This window comes from Marmota flaviventris, chromosome 1 (assembly GCF_047511675.1).
Source record: "Marmota flaviventris isolate mMarFla1 chromosome 1, mMarFla1.hap1, whole genome shotgun sequence".
Classification (NCBI taxonomy): domain Eukaryota; kingdom Metazoa; phylum Chordata; class Mammalia; order Rodentia; family Sciuridae; genus Marmota; species Marmota flaviventris.
In genome coordinates this window covers 72662827-72684783 of record NC_092498.1, presented here as the reverse complement: position 1 = coordinate 72684783, position 21957 = coordinate 72662827, and the positions used below count along the sequence as shown (strand labels likewise).

The window sequence follows — 21957 nt, the reverse complement described above, 5'->3', positions numbered from 1 at the left end:
ACTCTTTTTGTTGAGTTTAGATATAGGGATGAAATTGCAAGTGATCCAGGGAATTTTTAAAGGTAAAAAATAATTTATATATCTCTTCAATTTGATTCAGTTAGGCTGAGTTATTTGAAATTTCACAGGTGTGCTATGTGGGAATTTGAAAATCCAACAGCAATATTTTGAGAATTAGAAATTCTAGAAGTATTTGTTAAAATGTGCCTGATTTAGGTTTATGGAACAAATGTTTATTACAGTGTCACCTCTGATAGTGATTGAATTCTAGGAATGTGACTAAGCCAATATAATTAACTGGGGCAAATTCAGTTCTTAGACTTAGACAAAGTATATAAAAATCATTGGCAGTTGTTCATGTCCCAAGAGAAACTTTAAAATATGTTTATCATGTCTTCATGAATTATTATTTTCTATAGTTTATACATGCAGTTTATTTATTTATTTATTTTTTAAAATCCCCGACAGCAGAATGTATTACAATTCTTATTACACATATAGAGCACAATTTTTCATATCTTTGTATAAAGTATGTTCATGCCAATTCATGTTATTATAAGTGTACTTTTGCATTACAATTCTTATTACACATATATACCACAATTTCTCATATCTCTGTTTACAAAGTAGGTTGACACCCAATTCTTGTCTTCATACATGCACTTTGGATAATGATGACCATCACATTTCACCATCCTTGCTAATCCCCTGCCTCCTCCCTTTCCCTTCCTCCTCTCTTCCCTATCTAGAATTCATCTATTTGTCCCATATTCCCCTTCCTTACCTCCTTTATGACTCAGCCTCCTTATATCAGAGAAAACATTTGGCATTTGTTTTATGGGGATTAGCTAATCACTTAGCATTATCATCTCCAATGCCACCCATTTACCTGCAAATGCCATAATTTTATTATCTTTTATTGCTGAGTAAAATTCCATTGTGTATATAAGCCACATTTTTTTATCCATTCCTCCACTTAGGGCATCTAGTTTGGCTCCACAGTTTAGCTATTGTGAGTTATGCTGCTATAAACATTGATGTGTCTGTGTCCGTGTCCCTGTAGTATGCTGTTTTTAAATCCTTTGGGTATAGGCCGAGGAGAGGGATAGCTGGGTCAAATGCTGATTCCATTCCCAGTTTTCCAAGGAATCTCCATATTGCTTTTCATATTGGCTGCAGTCCCACGAGCAATGTACGAGTGTACCTCTTCCCCCACATCCTTGCCAACACTTATTGTTGTTTGTTTTCATAATAGCTACCATTCTGACTGGAGTGAGATGAAATCTTAGAGTAGTTTTGATTTGCATTTCTCTGATTGCTAGAGATGATGAGCATTTTTTCATATTTTTATTGATTGATTGTATATCCTCTTAGAAGTGTCTTTACCCCTCACACTTCAGATAGAGCACTAATCTCTAGGGTATATAAAGAACTCAAAAAGCTAAGCACCGAAAAAACAAATAACCCAATCAACAAATGGGCCAAGGATCTGAATATATATGCAGTTTCAATTAAAATAAATCATATTTGCTAATCAGATAAACTTATAGAACCTTCTTTTTGCTTTCATGAACTGCGTGTACATAGTTATATTCCTGCCAATTGTACTGTACATAGGGAGAGCAGTTTAGCTCTGCAGAAAGTTCATGTTATTATTTATTTGGCTGATGATTTTTGGAGTGTTAGGTTGCTCAAATGCAACCTGTCTACACATCAATGTAATCACTTAATTCAGTGTTACAAAAATGATATAACTGTTAAAGATTTTATCATTGCCCCTAATTTTTTAACATTGCCTTTAGAAATTTTGCTTTCTAATAGCATTAAAATAAAAGTAGTACTTATTGGCACCACCTATTGGTTAGATTTATAGTATGTTATTGTTTTATTGATTTTTGGATTTTCCTAATCATTAAACCACGGTCACTTTTTAATTCTTTGCAAGTTTTTAAAATATTCAACTTATTCTAATTATATAAACGTAGCAAGAATAATGCAAAGAATTACTAATTTCCCAAAGGTTAATATTTTATTATTTTTCCTTTATCTCCAAATATACCCCCACCATAAACACACTTAAATTAATATTATTGAGTTGGTATAATTCTTAAAGATTACATCAGTACTCCTGATTTGTGTGTGTGTGTGTGTATATATATATATATATATATATATATATATCCATGTGTTTATATATATATATATATATATATATATATATATATATATATATAAAAACATGTTCACATACATATTCTACTTGTATATTTGCATTTATTTTTCTGAACTGCTTGAGAACAAATTTCCTCTCTTACAAATTGCCTCTTTTATTTCAGAACATGGTAACATAGCTAGAGTATGATGATCCAGAAGTTAACATTGATATAATGATGTACAGACCTTATTAAAATTTTGACAATTTTAATAATAAAAGAAAACCCAGGCTATATTACATGTGGTTGTCATATCTGTTTAATTCTTTTTTCTAAACCATTTCTCTTGACTGAAGGAAAAAATATAGTTCAAGATATGATACTAAATTAGACTCTTATCTATTCTTTAAAACCACCAGTAATCTTAAAAAAAAAAATAACCCCATTGTTAACAAATAGAAGAAATGTTTAGAGCTTAATGGTATTTTTTAAATTACATTTTTCTGATTTTGATATAATCAGTAGGAATACTCTTTAGAAGGTTTTATACACACACACACACACACACATATATATATATACACACACACACATAGAAGTATTTCAACAAGATAATACATATGTGAATATGGAAGTATTCCAATAAGTTCTTTTTAAATTAGTGATTAGAGCCATATATGCTTTTCTAATACAGGGAATATATCATCTCCTCACCCATCTTGAGTTCATGACTGACTTCCCTATCACAAAAGACAAATTAATAAGAGAAGAGCATACAGATGTATTTAATGTAAGTTTTGCATGACAAGGAAGCTTTCCTTAGAAGAAACAGTTAGACTTTACTGTTTTTCAATACTAATTTGTCATACAATGGGAAGTCATGGAGAAATATGATAGAATTATATTTTGTAATATAATTCCATATAATATATGATGGGAATATTTTATTATGGTAATAAATTGGAGGAAATGTAGTAAGCCCTGTTTATTCAGGTTCTTCTCTGCCAGACTTTTCATTTTCTGAGATAAAGATACTGTTTTCCTATGGGTATAAGGAGAGCACCTCTAACATAAAATTCTGATGACCTATTTTAGGGGAGAAGAGCAGGGAAGGTAAGAGTAACCTTCCTGCATATATGATGTTCCTAAAAATAGCGTGCCATATTTTAGGGTAATATGTCCTAAGTCCCATCAGCATGCTACACACACACACACACATACTTTCTCTCTCTCTCTCTCTCATGCATACGCGCACACATACTTATGAAATGGATTTCCACCAGTGAATTCCTAGGTACTTGAAGTCATGAAAAAAGAAATACATGTAGATAATTAATATTTACAGTAAAAATGAACAAATACACAAAACCTTTTTAACCTTGACATAATCCCATTATATACCCTTGAAATGTTGAGATCCTAAATCAGAACGAAGATAAAAGTGTAAGGTGAAAAATTTCCATTAATCAAAAGGGAAATGTTAAAAAGCCTCTGAATGGTCTCATCCACCCCTGAAATTACAGCTGCCACCAAACGTGGATGGGCTTCTCTCCAGCTCTCAACTCTTTTCTAAGTAGAACTCAGTGAAAATGAATAAATTTCATACGTCTCTTAACATCCCTTCATTTTACACTCAATGATTCATGTATTTCTCTGGTCTTATTTTCTTTATGACTCTTAATTGTGGTCTAACCACTTCTTTGACAAAAACATGAAAGCCTTCCCAAAACTGTGAAATTTGGAACTAGGAGATCTGTGGACTGGTAGTTATAATCACAAGATTATTTGTTCATGCTATTTTTTTTTTTTACATACCAAGAGGTAAGGCATCCCAACAGAGTTATCCAATTCAAAGATGAAAGATGTCAGGGAGGTAATGATCAGAAGGTGATCCTATTGTCAGACCCTTTGAATTATCCTCAATAATATCAAAATTGTATTTTTAAGAGTTTATTTACTTTAAGGGAGAAATAGCCATACTCACAAATTTAGTAATACTGGCTGAAAGTCAGAAATTAAGATGGACCTATTGAGAAAGAAGAATGGAAGAATATTCTTTTCCCCTTCACTGTTAAGTTGCTCTCTTTCTTCTCTCTTTCTTTATTTTCATTTTAAAATGACTTGTAAAGTACATGTGAAAGAGGAATTGCATCTCCGTATTTGGACAGGAGCAATATTTATAACATAGATGTCTAGATCTGCAAGATGACAGTATTAAAGGACAGCTGTAAATTTGGTCATCTGGTCCTGCTGGATCAAGACTGAGCAAGTAGGCTTCCTTTTTCCCATGATCAGCATATTATTGTTCATTGTTCCCATGTTGCCATCTTGATTTTATTACCTGATCATTTCTACACTCTGGTTTCTTCCAGATGCTCTGAAGTTTGCTCATTGACTCATTTCTGACAGTGTTGTCTCACTTCACATCATGCCTTTAAACATTTGCCCTCCTTTTGTTCCTATGCTCTAGAGACCCAGGGCTCTGACTTCCCAATATAAACACCTTGCCAGATCCAGCCAGAATTTTACTGCAGGGTGTTTCTTTGAAAGTTTTCTCTGGCTCAGAGTTGAACTCAAAAAAGATTTGTAGCTGCTAGTGTATTTATTTTAAAAGTCCATTACCTTAAATTACAGTTTTAACTTACAGCATTCCAGTGCCTGTAGCAAAAATTTAGATGATTAATTTTCTAAGTCAAGTACTTAGGGATGAATAGAGGTAAAAAATTCTTGCTTTAATAATATCGAAGTTGTAGGTATTTCAGAAATAAATTGATTTTATTGAAGGTGATTTTCTGAAATAATCTAATAACACCATCTTTAAGAAGTTTTGCTGAGCTCAGGATATTGGTGATTTTGTAGGACAAGCTTTAATAACCTACCAATTAAATTTTGCTCTTAGCCCTTACCTTCCAAACACATACAAATTGTGGAAGTATTGTCCAGAGGTAGTATTTGGAGAGTTTGCTACAGAATGGTGATGTGAAAAGCTACAGCAACCTGCTCCAAGTTGAAACAACAATAACTGATGAAAATTATATTTAAAGGGGGATTAGCATCTAGAGATTTTCCTAAGAGCATAGAGCCAATGAAGAAACCTGCATTCAAGAATGATGATTATATTCTATAAGTGCAGTTGTACCACAACCCACTTCCTCCTTTTTGCCTGCTTGAGCTCAGCATGATGGAAGCTCCAATCCAAGCCAAAGAGATGGGGTTCCCATTTCTCTTAGCTCCCAGTCAAGGAATATAATATCTCACCAAGAAAGGACAGGCCACTACCCTCTCTCATCCCCCCAACTTGGAGATGCACAGACTGAAATCATGCAAGTGTGGCTGAGAGGTTGGAGACTCCCTTCTTCTATCCAATTCCCACTCACAGTGCAGAGGGTCTGCCTCAGATGCAGAAGGCTAAGAATATTGGGGCACTGATTGCTGTTACCATGGTTTGCTAATAGGGTAGAGACTTTTATTTGGGAGAAGCAAGTGACAGTTCCAGAGGTTACTACCTATAGTGGATTAAATGTTTGCATCCCTCCTCAAAATTCATGTGTTAATATTTTAACTCCAATATCATGGAAATAGGAGTTAGAACCTCTGGGAGGTAATTAAACCATCAGTAAGGAGCTCTCATGACTATCATTAATATCCTTGTAAAAGACATCCCAGGGAGGTCTTTTGCCCTCTTCCCACCATAGGAGGATATTGTCAGAAGACAGGTAGACTACTACCTGGATCCTCCCCAGAACCCAACCATGCCAGCACCTTGGCCTCAGACTTCCACTCTTCAAAACTGTGAGAAATATATTTATGTTGTTCGTAAGTTATCTAGTCTGTATGGTACTACATTATAGCAACCAGAACTCAGACATTGCTCTAACCCAGCACCTTATTTATAAATCAGTGATGTCACTCCACAGAAGTGGTCTTTTATAGATGCTCCAGCTCTGGAATGGTGGCTCAGAGATTTGCCCACAGAGAGGCAGTCCCTATAGAGTTAAACTGAAATTCTCCTGAAAGGAACTAACCTAATTTGAAACAGCATGTGGAAATTAACACTGAAGGAAGGTCTTGGAAAATATGGAGACTTGTGGAGAAAGAACAAAGAAAAATGAACAGAACCTCAGGAATACCATTAAGAACAAACATATGGTCTGGGGTTGTGACTCAGTGGTAGAACACTCACCTGGCATGTGTGAGGCTCTGGGTTTGATTCTAAGCACCACATAAAAATAAATAAATAAAAGTATCATGTCCATCTATAACTAAAAATAAAATTTAAAAAGTAGAACAAAAAAAAATATGCACAATAGTAGTACTGGAAGAGTAGAGATAGAAAGTCACAATTATATATATATATATATATATATATATATATATATATATATATATATATATATAATATATTTTATATATTATATATCTATATATGTATCTTTATCTTTATATATATCTTTATATAATATTTAATATTTCTATTATATTCAATGTATATTTATATGTTTATATCTACTTCTATAAATATGTATTCATATTATATGTATTTTTATATATGAAGAAATATAGATATATAACATACATACATAAATATAGATACATAAAAATAGATACATAACTTTCCAGATTTGATAAAAACATCACAAATCCAAGAAGCTCAACAACTCTGACATGAGGAACAGAAAGAGACACACACCCAGGCACATCTTTGTGAAAATGATGAAAGAAAAAACAAAATCTCGTTGAAAGCAGCAAGAGAGAAACAATTCCTTATGTCTGAGGGAAGCGCAGTAAGACTGTCTCTTGACTTCTCATATGAAACATTAGAGGTGAGAAGGTAGTGGGAGGACAGATTAAAAGTCTGAAAGAAAAAAGTAAAAACTGTTAACCAAGAATCTTAAATTTTATTTCAACTTTCAAAGCACAGTAAAGACATTTCCAGACAAAAGAATTTGTTGCTAGCATACCTATCTCATAAGAAATATTAAAAGAAGTTCTTCCAGACTGAAAGCAAGTATTTATTACCAGAAAATAATCCAAATCTTTATGAAAAACAAAGAGTAGCATTAAAGCTGTTCATGGATTGTACAAAAGACAGTTATCAGTGGCTATTTCTTCTTTCCTTCTCTTTTTAATTGATCTCAGTACAGAGCCCCATCTTCTGTAGTCTCTGAGATCAGACAATCAGAAGCTGTCCATCATCCTCATCTCCCTTATCCCCCTACATCTAACATAACATCGTGGCTTATTACTTCTTATACTTCAAGATATAGTGTTTTTTGCTTGTTCCCTATTTTTCCCCATCTCTATTGCAACCATGTTAGCTTTAGCCTCTGTTATTTCTTGCTTTCACAGCTGCAGTAGCCATTAGCTGGGCTCATCAGTTCTGCTCTTTTTCTTCCCAGTACCATTTTTCAGGCAAGATCAAGTGTACTTTTCTAAAATGGCAATTTTTTTCATGTTCTCTTTATTAAGAATTCCACACCAGGTTCTCATTACATATGTTTCTAAAGCATAAGTGTACTTTATCACAGCCTCCATAATTGCTGCCTATCTATCTGTCTCACCTCTGGCTACACCTGACTGTACTGGCTTCAGATACACTGGGCTTCTTGTTTCTTCATAACCCTAAGCTCTTTCTTATTGTGGGACTTTTACATATGATCATCCCACTACAAGGAGCACTCTCTCTCCATTTTTCACTTTACCTTCTTTTCTCTTTCAAATCTTAAATATTATTTTTTTTAGAAATGCCTTCCATAGCCAATTATCCTTTATTATTTTTACATCTGTCTCTGCTTTATTTTATTTTATTTTAGTTGTAGAGGGACACACAATATCTATGTTTATTAATTTACATTTTTTAAGGAGAGAGAATTTTTTAATATTTATTTTTTAGTTTTCAGTGGACACAACATCCTTATTTTATTTTTATGTGGTGCTGAGGATCGAACCCAGCACTCCACGCATGCCAGGTGAGCACGTTACTGCTTGAGCCACATCCCCAACCCCATATTAATTTACTTTTTATGTGGTGCTGAGATTCAAATCAGTGCCTCACACATGCTAGCAAGCACTCTGGCACTGAGCTACAGCCCCAGTCCCTATTTACTTTCTTTTTAAAAATTATTTATTTATTCTAATTTGTTATACATGATGGCAGAATGCAGTTTATTTCATATTACACATATAGAACACAATTTTTCAAGTCACTGATTGTACATAAAGTATTTTCACACCGTTCGTGTCTTCATATATGTACTTAGGTAATGATGTCTAACTCATCCCACCATCATTCCTACTCCCTTGCCCCCTTCCTTCCCCTCCCTCCCCTTTGCCCTATCTAAAATTTCTCCTATCCTCCCATGCTCCCCCCACCATCACCATTATGAGTCACATCCTCATATCAAAGAAAACATTCAACCTTTGGTTTGGGGATTGGCTTACTTCACTTAGCATTATATTCTCCAACTTGATCCATTTACCTGCAGATGCCATGATTTTATTCTCTTTTAATGCTGAGTAATGTTCCATTATATTATATATATATCAAAGTTTCCCTATCCGTTCATCGACTGAAGGGCATCTGTATTGGTTCCACAATTTAGCTATCGTGAACTATGCCTCTATAAACATTGATATGGCTGTGTCCCTGAGGTATGCTGTATTTAAGTCCTTTGGGTATAAACTAAGGAGTGGGATAGCTGGGTATAATGGTGGTTCCATTCCAAGTTTTCCAGGGAATCTCCATACTGCTTTCCAGATTGGCTGTACCAATTTTCAGGTCCACCAGCAATGTATGAGTGTGCCTTTTCCCCCACATCCTCACCAGCACTTATTGTTGTTTGCATTCTTGATAGCTGCCATTTTGACTGGAATGAGATGAAATCTTAAAGTAGTTTTGATTTGCATTTCTCTAATTGCTAGAGATGCTGAAATTTTTTTCATATGTTTGTTGATTGATTGTATATCCTCTTCTGAGAAGTGTCTGTTCAGGTCCTTGGCCCATTTATTGATTGGACTATTTGTTTTTTTGGTGTTAAGATTTTTGAGTGCTTTATATATCCTACAGATTAGTGCTCCATCTGATGTGCTTGTGGTAAAGATTTGCTTCCATTTTCTAGGCTCTCTATTCACCTCACTGATTGTTTCTTTTGCGGAGAAGAACCTTTTTTTTTTTTTTTTTTAGTTTGAATCCATCCCATTTATTGATTCTTGTTTTTAATTCTTGTGCTATAGGAGTCTTATTAAGAAAGTTGGGGCCTAACCCAACATGATGGAGATTTGGGCCTACTTTTTCTTCTATTAAGTGCAAGGTCTCTAGTTTAATTCCTAGGTCCTTGATCTACTTTGTGTTGAGTTTTGTGCATGGTGAGAGATAGAGGTTTAATTTCATTTTGTTGCATGTGGATTTCTAGTTTTACTAACACCATTTGTTGAAGAGGCTATCTTTTCTCCAATGTATGTTTTTGGCACCTTTGTGTAATATAAGATAACTGTAGTTATTGGGTTAGACTCTATGTCCTCTAATCTGTACCATTGGTCTACCAGTCTATTTTGGTGCCAATACCATGCTGTTTTTGTTACTGTTGTTCTGTACTATAGTTTAATGTATGATATAGTTATGCCACCAGTTTCACTCTTCTTGATAAGGATTACTTTGATTATTCTGGGTCTCTTATTTTTCCAGATGAATTTCATGATTGCTTTATTTTTATTTTTTTATTTGTTTTAATTAGTTACACATGATAGTACAATGACCTTGACATATCATACATTTGAATCAAACGGGATATAATATCTCATTTTTCTGAGTATAAAGGTTGCTTTTTCTATTTCTTATAAGGGATGTTATTGGGATTTTGATTGGGATTGCAGTGAATCCGTATAGTGCTTTTGGTAGTGTGGTCATTTTGACAATATTAATTCTGCCTATCCAAGAACAAGGTAGATCTTTCCATCTTCTAAGGTCTTCTTTAATTTCTTTCTTTACCATGTTGTAATTTTTATTGTAGAGGTCTTTCACTTCTTTTGTTAAATTTTTTTTAGACTATTGTAAATGGGGTGGTTTTCATAGTTTCTCTTTCAGCAGATTTGTCACTAATGTACAGAAATGCCTTTGATTTATGGGTGTTGATTTTATATTCAACTACTTTGCTGAATTCATTTATTCTAGGAGATTTCTGGTGGAATGTTTTGGGTCTCCTAAGTATAGAATCATATTGTCTACAATTAGTGATAATTTGAGTTCTTCTTTTTCTATCCGTATTCCTTGAATTTCTTTCACTGTCTGATTGCTCTGGCCAATGTTTCAAGAATTATGTTAAATAGAATTGGTGAAAGAGGGCATACCTGTCTTATTCCAGTTTTTAGAGGGAATGCTTTCAGTTTTTCTCTATTTAGAATGATGTTGGCCTGGGGCTTAACATAGATCGCCCTTACAATGTTGAGGTATGTTCCTGTTATCCCTAGTTTTTCTAGCGTTTTGAATATGAAGGGATGCTGTATCTTATCAAATGATTTCTCAGCATCTGTTGAGATGATCATATGATTTTTATCTTAGAGTTATTGATGTGATGAATTTCATTTATTGATTTCCGTATGTTGAACCAACCTTGCATCCCTGGGATGAACCCTATTTGATCATGGTGCACTATCTTTTTGATATGTTTTTGTATTTGATTTGCCAGGATTTTTAATTGAGAATTTTTGCATCTATATTGGTCTGAAGTTTTCTTTCTTTGATGTGTCTTTGGTGATATTGGCCTCATAGAATATGTTTGGAAATGTTCCCTCTTTTTCTATATCATGAAATAGTTTGAGAAATATTGGTGTTAGACCTTCTTTAAAGGTCTTGTAGAACTCAGTTGTGTATCCATCTGGTCCTGGGCTTTTCTTGGTTGGTGGGCTTCTGATGGCGTCCTCTATTTCCTTGCTTGAAATTGATCTGTTTAAATTGGGTATATCATCCTGTTATAGTTTAGGAATATCATATGCCTTTGGAAATTTGTTGATACCTTCAATATTTTCTATTTTATTAGAGTACAAATTTTCAAAATGATTTCTAATTATCTTGTGTATTTCTGTAGTGTCTGTCATAATATTTCCTTTTTTCATCATGGATGTTAATAATTTGAGTTTCCTCTCTCTTTCTCTTCATTAGTATGGTTATTGGTTTATCAATTTTATTTACTATTTCAAAGAACCACTTTTTGTTTTGTCATTTTTTTCAGTTATTTATTTTGTTTCAATTTCATTGATCTCAGCTCTGATTTTATTTATTTCCTGTCTCCTACTGCTTTGGGGGTTGATTTATTCTTCTCTTTCTAGGGATTTGAGATGTATTGTTAGGTCATTTATTTGTTGACTTTTTCTTCTTTGAAGGAATGAACTCCATGCAATGAACTTTCCACTTAGAACTGCCTTCATATTGTCTCAGAGATTTTGATACGTTGTATCTGTGTTCTCATTAACTTCTAAGAATTTTTAAGCTCCTCTTTGATATCTTTTGCAACCCATTGTTCATTTAGTAGCATATTATTTAGTCTCCAGATGTTGGAGTACCTTTATTTTATCATTGATTTCTGATTTTATTCCATTGTGATCTGATAGAATGCAGGGTAGTATTTTGCTTTTTTATATTTGCTACAGTTTGCTTTGTATCATAATATATGGTCTATTTTTGAGAAGCATCCATGTGCTGCTGAGAAGAAAGTGTGTTGGCTCGTTGATGGATAATATACTCTATATATGTCAGTTAAGTCTAAGTTATTGATTGTATTTTGATTTCTGTAGCAGGCAAAATTAAGCTTCAAATTTGAGAGTGAAATAAAAATAATAAAAAACTAAAAGAATTTACAGCAAGAAAGCCTGTATCATAGAACATTCTTGGCAAAATATTTCATGAGGAGGAAATGAAAATAACAATGAAAATCTGCAAAGGGAAGAACTACAATTAAGAAAAAGCCAACCAAAGGAGAAACCAAGTCAAGCTGAATACCAAAAATAAACAAAAATGACCAGTAATACAAATCATGTCTCAATAATTACCCTAAATGCTGATGGCCTAAACTCACCAATCAAAAGATATGGGCTGGTAGATTGGATTTTTTAAAAAAGACCCAACAAAATGCTGCTTTCTCATAGGAGAAGATGCCCACAGACTGAAGGTGAAAGATTGGGCTAAAATATACCATTCACATGGCCTACGTAAGCAAGCAGGGTTTTCCATCCTCAAATCAAATAAAGTAGACTTTAAGTCAAAGTTAATAACAAAAAGGGTAAAGATTGACCTTTCATACTGCTTAAGGGAACCATACATTAATAAGACATAACATTTATAAATATACATACCCCAAACAATGGAGCATCTACATTCGTTAATAAGACTCTTCTCAAGTTCAAGAGTCAAATAGACCACAATGCAATAATTCTGGGTGACTTTAACAGACTTTTTTCACCAATGGATAGATCTTCCAAATAAATGCCCCCCCTTTTTTAACAACAGTTACCACAATATAAAGGAAGAAAATTCTGGCAGGGTACACAAGAAATTGTGTATGTTGATTAATTCTGAAAACAGAACTCAGGAAGTGGGATAGGGAAGTATATTTCCTTCAATAACAGGACTTTTTGTACAATTTGAACTATTTAACATATACTTGCTCTACTTTAAAATTATTGCATCTAGTTAAATTTTTAAATGTTCAATGATTAATGACTAGGACACTTGATAAGTATCTTACTTGATGAATAAATAACAACAATAATATGTATACCCTCAGATATGAGATGTCTTTCTCAAGTTTGTTTCTGTTGTTTATGAATGCCAAATCAAAGAGTAAAATGGAAGATGAAAATAAATTTTCAAATCCTAAGGGTTTGAAATCCTAATAAATTTTCCTGGCTTTGAGGTCTAAGGCCCTAATGCACTTGTCTAATCCTTATTGTTAGACTCGTGAATACTTTGAAGTTTTTCGCATTTGCTAAGTAATAATGTGAGGAATGACTCTTGTATTTTGGAATATATCTTTAAAATAATGCCTTAGAAGTAGGATTATGAAGGGAGCATATGAACTTTTTTTATGACTGTTTCTGTAAGGTACCAAAATAAAAGAAGGTTTGGATGTTCATTTTTCAAGAAAAATAACGCAACCTAGAACAGAGAATATCAAAGGAATTTAGAAGATAAGGGGCCTGAAGATTCAGAATTATAGACTTACAAGTAGGAAGGGGAGAATTAAGGGAGGGGGACAATTCTTGTTTTATATATTGGTTTATTTCTGTGATCTCTGTGGGCTCAAGGTAACCTTCTGAGATTAGTTCTGTCTTCTTTAATACTTTATGATATTAAGTTTAATCCCTTATTATTTTTCATCTTGACTATTAAAATTATCTGTAATAAGTATTCTGCCACCTCTTTTTCTGTGTCACTACCAAAATCGTTCAGCTAGGCCTATTTTTTGAAAAGAGTTTTTTTAAAGCTTTCGAGTATCTTGGCTGAGTTGGAATGAATAGCCTAATTCAGTGCTCTTCATTTAACTGTATTTATTTTGAGAAAAAGTAATATGAAGCAAATTTTTTTGGCTTTTTCTTAGCATAGCATATTTTTCTAAATGCTTTAAATGAAAAAGGATCATTTCAGTTACTCATCAAACATCTTGAAACTTCTAATTGAGGAAATAAAGGATTGATAATAAATATTAATCCTTATTTAATTGAAGATTTATTTACCACACTTGTGTGGTAACTCAGGAAAATGAAAAGAAAAAAAAAACAATTATACAGTATTACATACATTTTTACATTTCTCAAGACAATATTTTAGTCATTATTATAATTTTATTCTATGCCTTAATTTAGTACATTTATAAAGATTTTGGAGCAAAGTTTTTGAATTAAATTTTGGTAACCTTGGTAGTTTTTAAATACCTACATAATTAGAGTAATTTTTTGGTTGGTTAATTAATTTACCAGTTACAATTACCATTCAGTTGTCCACTAAAGGCACACTATTATTCTTTCTTCATGAACCCTTGTGTTATTAGAAAACAATAGGGATTTCAAGGATATTAAAATAAATCAGCTTTTCAAAACAGGGTGGATCTGACTGTTGTAACTTCCCCTTTTACTACAAACAGATGAAAATGCTATTTAAATTACAAACAAAATGTGTTAAGAAATAGAAAATTGATTGTCACTTCCACACTTGTGGCACATGGGATTCGTGTGAAAAAATGACACCCAGTAAAGATGAGTCATAATAAGCCATACTAGTAATGATCATCAACCCTGAAATCATCAACAGTGAGGCAGAGAAGAAGAGGGATCACGACTTCCTAGAATTTGAGGTAATAGCTTTCAAGTAAAGACTAAGGTAGCAAAAGAGATTCATAACAAAAGAGAGAGAGAGAGAGATTGATTTTAAAATCAGTGCACCAAAAGATGTCAGTTGAGCATGTTTGCCTGACATCACTCCACGCACAGGTGTATATCAAAGAAAATTATAATCCCTGTCCTCTTGGCACTTAAATTCTGTTGGTCCTAAAGAATTAAAGAGGGCTTTAGACATCTTTTTTTGTCATTAATTTTTTTAAATGAAAGAACTGCTTATGTAAGAAATGAACACTGTTGAAAAATAAATAAGCTGAAATTATAGCTTAATATATTAGCCAGAGAGCTACACAAAGGGGGATAATCAAAAAACCTGAATAAACCTGTAAGAGATATGAAGAATTGAATAAAAAGATAAAAATGCATCTAATATGAATTCCAGAAAGAGCAAACAGAGTACACGTGAAAGCTGAGATATTTGAAAAGGTTGCAGATTTTGATTTTGCAGAAAATGCACATGCTCATTAAGAAGCAAAAGTCATAGCTGGGTGTGGTAGCACACACCTGTAATCCCAGTGACTCCGGAAGCGGAGGCAGGAAGATCACGAATTCAAAGCCAGCCTCAACAATTTAGCAAGGCCCTAAGTAATTTGGCAAGACCCAGTCTCTAAATAAGATGTAAAAAATGGTAATATTGTTCAATGGTTAACTGCCCGTGGGTTCAATCCCCAGATCCCCCTCCCCCAAAAAAATGGAGGAGGAAGAGAAGGAGAAAAAGTCACAAAACAGGATGAATGCAATTGAAGTCATTCCTAGATAAACTGTAGAACAATCAAACACCAAAATCAAAACTAGAACCCAGAGAGAAAATACTGATTACCTACACAGAAGTCATAGTCTCAGCATCACTTCCAGATGTCAGAATGCCTTGGAATTCTCTCTTAAAATTGCCAGGGACAAATGGCCAACTTTGAGTTGTATACAAGTCAAACTAATATTTAAAACTAAGAATGAGGAACTGGGGACACTGAGGATGGAGCTCAGTGATAGAGCACTTGGCTAGCATGTGCAAGGTGCTGGGTTCCATCCCCAGCACTGTAAAATAATAATAATAAAAACAAAACTCAGAATGAAACAAAATTGTGGATAAAGACCTAGAGAATTTACTACCCACATTCACTGAGAAGACTGGTCAGAAATGACCATCAGGAAAAAGAACTGAACTTAGAAGGACAGAAAGATAAGAAGTAAGAGTGTGCAAAGAGAATGGTAAATGTGATGATAAATCTATTTACACATTGTTGGTAAACAGCAACCATTTAAAAATATCTCATCATTGGAGTTGCAAACATCCAAGTTCTCCAGACTTGTTCAAGAAGAGAATCATGTTGTTGATTAAATAGAGTCTTTATGTCAATTGTGTGTACTAAAACCTAGAAAACCCAGTCCGTTTAGAGGATAGAACTGAAGGGGCGGGGGTGGGGGGAGATGAAACAAAGAAAAATTCTAACAATTGAATAACAGAAATTAAATTAGTAAGATAATCTCTGCTACTCAAGGGTTCTGAATTTATCACTTCTTTGGAGCTTTGACTTTTTAATACCTGGGCACAATACCTGTCTATTTTTTTGTACACTGCCTACCTGTATTGGTCAGTTACAGCTTTGTCAAACCTTTCATGACATAGCATCCATCTTGATAGACAGAACTAGCTTGTAATAGTTGACTTTATCTAGTGGTAAGAGAGCAAGTCTATTTAAAAGTATGTTGTTGATTTTTTGATGTATGGAACTTAGGGAACTTTGGCCATTTTTGGTAGAAGCTAATTTATTGATGATCATGGTAGGGAGGGATAAGAAGAGAACAATTGGTGCAGTTTGACAATAGCAGTGGCAATGGTTCTTGCAGCAACTGCATCTAACTTCCTTGAGTACTTCCTTTGTGCCAGGCATAGCCCAGGTGATTTATGGAATTGGTGTTATTGTTGTCTTCACTCTACAGACATGGGAACTAAAGCTCAGAGAAGTTAACATCGAGACAGGCTCTTGCCGCGTGTGATGTACTTCTGAAACTGCATCAATTAATAATATCATATATTTGTCCTGGCTTTCCGTTTTTGCATTGCTATACATCAGAGCTACATGTTATTTGGTTCATTAGTGGCAAAATGGCTGCTGTAGTCTAAAATTAATCTTGGCTGCTACTTACAAATCCTGCTGTGTTTGCCATTTTTTATACAAAAATACAGAATTTTATGAATTTAAAAGGAACCATCTTGGAGAATTAGTTTCAATTCTCGTAAAACTAGAGCTACCAAACAATCAACCACATTCAGTGTAACAGGTACCAAACCTTTTTTTTTTTTTTTTTACACTTCACGACTGCTCTATATGTTGAACTTAATCCTGAATAATTTGCTGTTTTGTGGCAGACAACAGATAAATTAATGACTATGCTTTTGTTTAAAATTAGCTATCAAGTTTTATAATTGAGACTTAAACATCTAGATTGGTGTGAAAGTTCAGTTTAATGGTTACATTTCTTCTAAGAAGGGGAACATTTCTCCCATACCAAGTTCAATTGAGTACTAAAATCAAGTGTCAGAAAAAGTGATGCAAACATTACTTACATAGTTTAAAAATTAAAGAATTAACCTGGTTCCTTAGCTTGTTTTACAGGTTATTTTAAATTTCTATAAAAATTGTGCCCTCAACTTTCAAATTCTTTCAGTAACAAATTTTTACCTTATTTTTATATTCCTTTTATACACTTAAGCCATTTTGCCTTATGCTCTATTTTTTTTTTTTTTGTATGTCTTACTTTCATTATTAGATTGTCAATTCCTTAGGAGCAAGAACCCTATGTTGTATATCCTTACATACCACCTTCTACTTCCTCTCTAATCACATTACTGTTGGTCATAGTGTTTTAAATTATGGCAGGAATGAGGTAAAGTGTATGGATAAAATTTTGAAAGTTGCACCACCCCCAGAGATAGCAGGAATTTCCAAGACAGTGAAGTAGGATGACGAGGAAGAAAATGGAAAGAAAATACTCTTTTATGAACGTGCCCTGTGTCATAAATGACTAGACCCAAAAGGATAAGGCTAATCTTCAGGGAATTGAAATATACAAATATAGGTCTTTTTTTTTCCTTCTGTCTTTATTAAGGTATAATTGGCACATGAAAATTATGTGTTTATGATATACAATGTGATCTTTTGACTTACATATACATTGTGAAATGATTAAATAAATATAATCAACGTATATCTGGGTGTGTATGTGGTGACACATTTAAAATCTCCCTTAGCAATTTTCAAATATAGAATACATTATTAACTCTAGTGACTATGCTGTAGGTCCCCAGAACTTACTGGCCCTAACTGAAATTTTGTACCCTGTAACCAGATCTTCCCATCTACCTCATTCTCCCTATCCGACTCTGCCTAGCCCCTGGCAACCATTATTCTGTTCCCTGCTTTCTGTCTTCTATATATGAGTTCAACTTTGTTAGAAGGAATGTCTAAATATTTGCTCCCTTCTTTGCAAGGATGAGTAGTTTCTTAGTTTTAATATGTTATTTCTTCTTGTTGTGGTGACTCATTTATCCAACCTCTTGATTGTGGTCATGATAATTAAGGACCACTATAAAAATAGGATCAGGAATTTCCCCGATTGAAAAATAAATAGAAAGCAATGGCTCATTGTGGGCAGATCCTGTGGACTCACCACCAGTACCATGGCTTTGTTTTTGTTTGTTTTTTTCTCTTATTGAAAGTACAGTCTTTCTTCACGTTTTTTAGTTAAGTATTATAGTTTTTTATGGAAAGAGAAGATGATTTGGGCAGAGCAAGTATATTGTGGTCAATCCCTCCATCCAGTTGACCTTTCCAGTCCTTGACAATAAGTTTTTCATTCTGGAACTCCAAATGGCACCCCGCACACACACACACCACCACCACCACCACCGCAATTTTTATTTCTGAGGTAGACAAAAGAAATAATTACAACTAATATCTATATTTTTCTAAATATTCAGGTTGAACATTTTATAGGATACATCAAACTTTTAAGTTTCTAGTTTTCTTTGTTCCACAGTATTTTGATTGTTTTCTCAACACTTTGGCATTCCCTTCCCTTTATCCACTACCCTCCATCCACTTCCTCCTCAGTAGATCCTCACTATTTTTTGTACTCTCCCCTCTCTATGGCTTTTTAAAAAAATATTTTTTAATTGTCAACGGATATTTATTTATTTTATTATTATTATTATTATTATTATTATTATTATTATTATTATTATTATTTACCATGCTGAGGATCAAGACCAGGGCCTCACACATGCCAGGCAAGCATTCTACCACTGAGCCACAAGCCCAGCCCCTCTCTATGGTTTTTGATGTCTAGGGAGTACTGATATATTTCTCTGTCCTTTATTACTCTCTCTTCATCCAGGTCTTTTCCTAAAACATTCATTTTTTCTCTTTTTGTATCTTCTTCAATTTTCTTCAAGATTCCTGTTGTCTCTAACTAAATGCTTGTGTGTGTGTGTGTGTGTGTGTGTGTGTGTAGTGATGCTGCTCCTCAAACTTTGTACACGCGAGGCAAACACTGTACCACTGAGCTACATCCCCAAAGCCCCTAAATGTTTTTATTTTTGTCATTGTCTTACTCCTCCAGAAAAAAAAAAAAAAAGGTTATGTAAAAATAAAAAGAAGTCACTGCTTGTTGAATGAATGCTGGCTCTTATGGAGCTAAACAAGAATGCTTGTCATCTTTCCTGGGTCTAACCCCTATACTGAAGAGCCTAATGTCTTTGCTTTCTCATTTCTATTGAGTATTTCTTCTTTTCTTCTTTCTTTCTTTCCTTCTACATACCTCAGAAGGTTACAAGTATTTCTGATCCAATCCTTCCATGAGAAGGCCCAGTGAAAGGATCTTCACTTACAAAAAAAAAAAAAAAAAATCACAGGATCTCAAAAATTGAGTTAAATTTATCTTATTCTGCATTTGAAAGCATCACATAGGTAATACACCGTGACTTTTGAACAGTTCTTTACCTGGCAAGAAGAATTATTATTATTTACCATGTGTGTCATACACTGGTGTTTATCAGATACCAGCTTCTGATGATGGTAGTGATGATGGTGATGGTGGGGGTGAGTATTTGCAGGCAAAAAGATGGAAGTGGGAAGAGAACAGAGGAGCCGCTCAATGAGTGGGATAGTAGAGGGTGTGAGTCAGGAAGAAGTAGCTGCTAGGACAGGTGGGCGGGAACACAAGTTATTATGTCTTCATTCTCTTGCCTCTAGGTTGTAAATGGAACCAGTAGTGCCATATAAAGTATCCCTAAGCTGTACAGAGAATTGCATCCACCAGATCATCTAGACCCACTTCATTCCACCTGGCTGTGGAAGGACCAACTCTCCTTGAAGGGTTCAGTTGCCTTAGTTGCCCAACTCAAGTGAATGGAGAGGTAGACAGGGATAGTTTGGTCAAAATGGGTGCAGATTTAAAGTTGTGAGTACCTGCCAGATTTAATTTAATTCTCATAGCAAACCCCTGAAACAAGTATCCTGTTAGATGCCTGTGGGAAAGGGCGAAGACAACATTGTGGTGGTGCCCCAGTCCCTCTTTCCTTTTTCTTTTGACCCTCTTGAAAAGCAAGCAAATCAACCAACAAAACACCACTTTTGCCATTCTTATTTGCTGGTATTATTAGAGTAAAAAAAAAGATCCTAATCTAGATGCATGGCAAATAAGTTTAGCATTTCCTTGTCATTACGGTATACTTGTGGTCCTACTTATGCCTTTGTCTCTAGAGAACATTCTCGTGCTGTTAGTTATGGGTCAGAGTGGAACCTGACATAGCATGGGCATTATCAAAGGGAAAAGCAGTGATAAATAACAGTATAGATTGAAGATCTCAAGGGAACAAATTTACCATTTTCTCGAATCCATCACCCAACTTCATTTTTAAATTACTTTCAGGTTAACGATGACAAAGTTTTTAAAAGTGAGTTACCTTTGACAAGTTTCATTTTCTATCACTAATGTAGGTGAGGAAACTTTCTGTCTTTTTTGTTTTAAAACAATAATGGACAAAGGAAGGGGGACTGAGAAAGCTGAAAGACACTACCTGTCTTTGAAATACATACAAACATTCACAAAGACATGACATTAATTTCTTTTTTGTGCTTCTTGCCAGAGAATTGGGGAAATTATGTATGAAGAAAGTGTCATTCATCTTCTGTATATCCCACTGTGATAATGTCACTGTAATTGGGGTTAAAAAAAAAAACAGATAATTTTTCTACTTTAGAGACTACATTTCCTTTGTTTGTCAAGGTGTCCTGCATCTTGCCAATTCTCCTCAGGAGAAAATAAGTGCCATCCCGAGTTTCTACTGTGAATAATGACAAGAATGTAACCTTAGTTTTGTTACAATTATCTTTGTTTCTTAAGTTTCAAGAAAAATCGTCATCAATATCCTTTAAATCCCTGAATTATTAATGCCTTATGATTTATTGTTCATGCTTCTAATATATGATAAGTCATTATTCATAGGCCTTATAGAGTTGAGCAAAAAAAGCGAAAACTCTACTATTGATCTTCTGTCTTCTGGGGTCAGGTGGCCACCGTATTGCTAGGATGAGTGTTGGTGCAGAGATGTGCTTCCTTAGGTGGGGCTAGGGAGAGGCTGTGGGGGCTGGAACCAGGCTTCCTATGAGCCTCCTTATAGGTGAGAAAACTCAGAGTTTGATGATGGAGAGAAGTGTTATCTAGTTTCTGTTGATCTGCGTGAATATTAACCCATAGTTTAAAACTGTGCTACCATAAAAATGGGCCTATTGAAGTACATGGGCTTCTATTTATGCTATTTCTATTCTGGTTCTAACTTGGTATCTCTCATTTGTTTCAGGGTTAGCCGTTTCCCTCCAACTATTGCACGGAGACATTGAACAAATCAGAAGAGAGTACTCATCCGTCTTTTCTCATGGAGTATCCATAACAAGGAAGTTGGGTTTTTCTAATATTATCATGCCTGGTAGGTTATGTGGGTAGGGTACACCAAAATGATCACACATGGGCATGTTGTCTGTTTTTGACATTTGAGAAATTTTTCAAATTGTCAATTTTGAGGAGTTCATGTGGGCCATGCTGAAGAATGAAATGAAGTGTGTGATAATGTTTTTGTTTTGTTTTTTTTTTCAAAGTGTTTGTACATCCTGATTATCTTAAGGTGGGTAACTAACTTGTGTTGGCCATGGCTACATTTCATTATGACCATGATAATGATAAAAATGGGGATAGTATCCAGAAAATATTTTACCCCTTAGTGGAAAATGTCAGTGAATATGCTGGGAGGATATCCTTATAGGTTTTTTTTTTTTTTTTTGGTACCAGGGATTGAACTAAGAGGCACTTGACCACTGGAGCCACAGCCCCAGCCCTATTTTGTATTTTATTTAGA

At 34.3% G+C, this 21957-nt stretch overlaps 1 protein-coding gene across 3 annotated transcripts in view; it reads left to right on the top strand.

The window, feature by feature from the left end:
* Positions 1-21957, top strand: part of Dock4 (dedicator of cytokinesis 4) — a 439856-nt gene that overhangs the window by 243078 nt on the left and 174821 nt on the right. For all 3 annotated transcript variants that reach the window (XM_071613555.1, XM_071613553.1, XM_071613552.1), the window contains one exon: positions 21406-21531. In XM_071613555.1, the coding sequence (XP_071469656.1) occupies positions 21406-21531 (126 nt within the window). The remainder of the gene's footprint in view (positions 1-21405; positions 21532-21957) is intronic.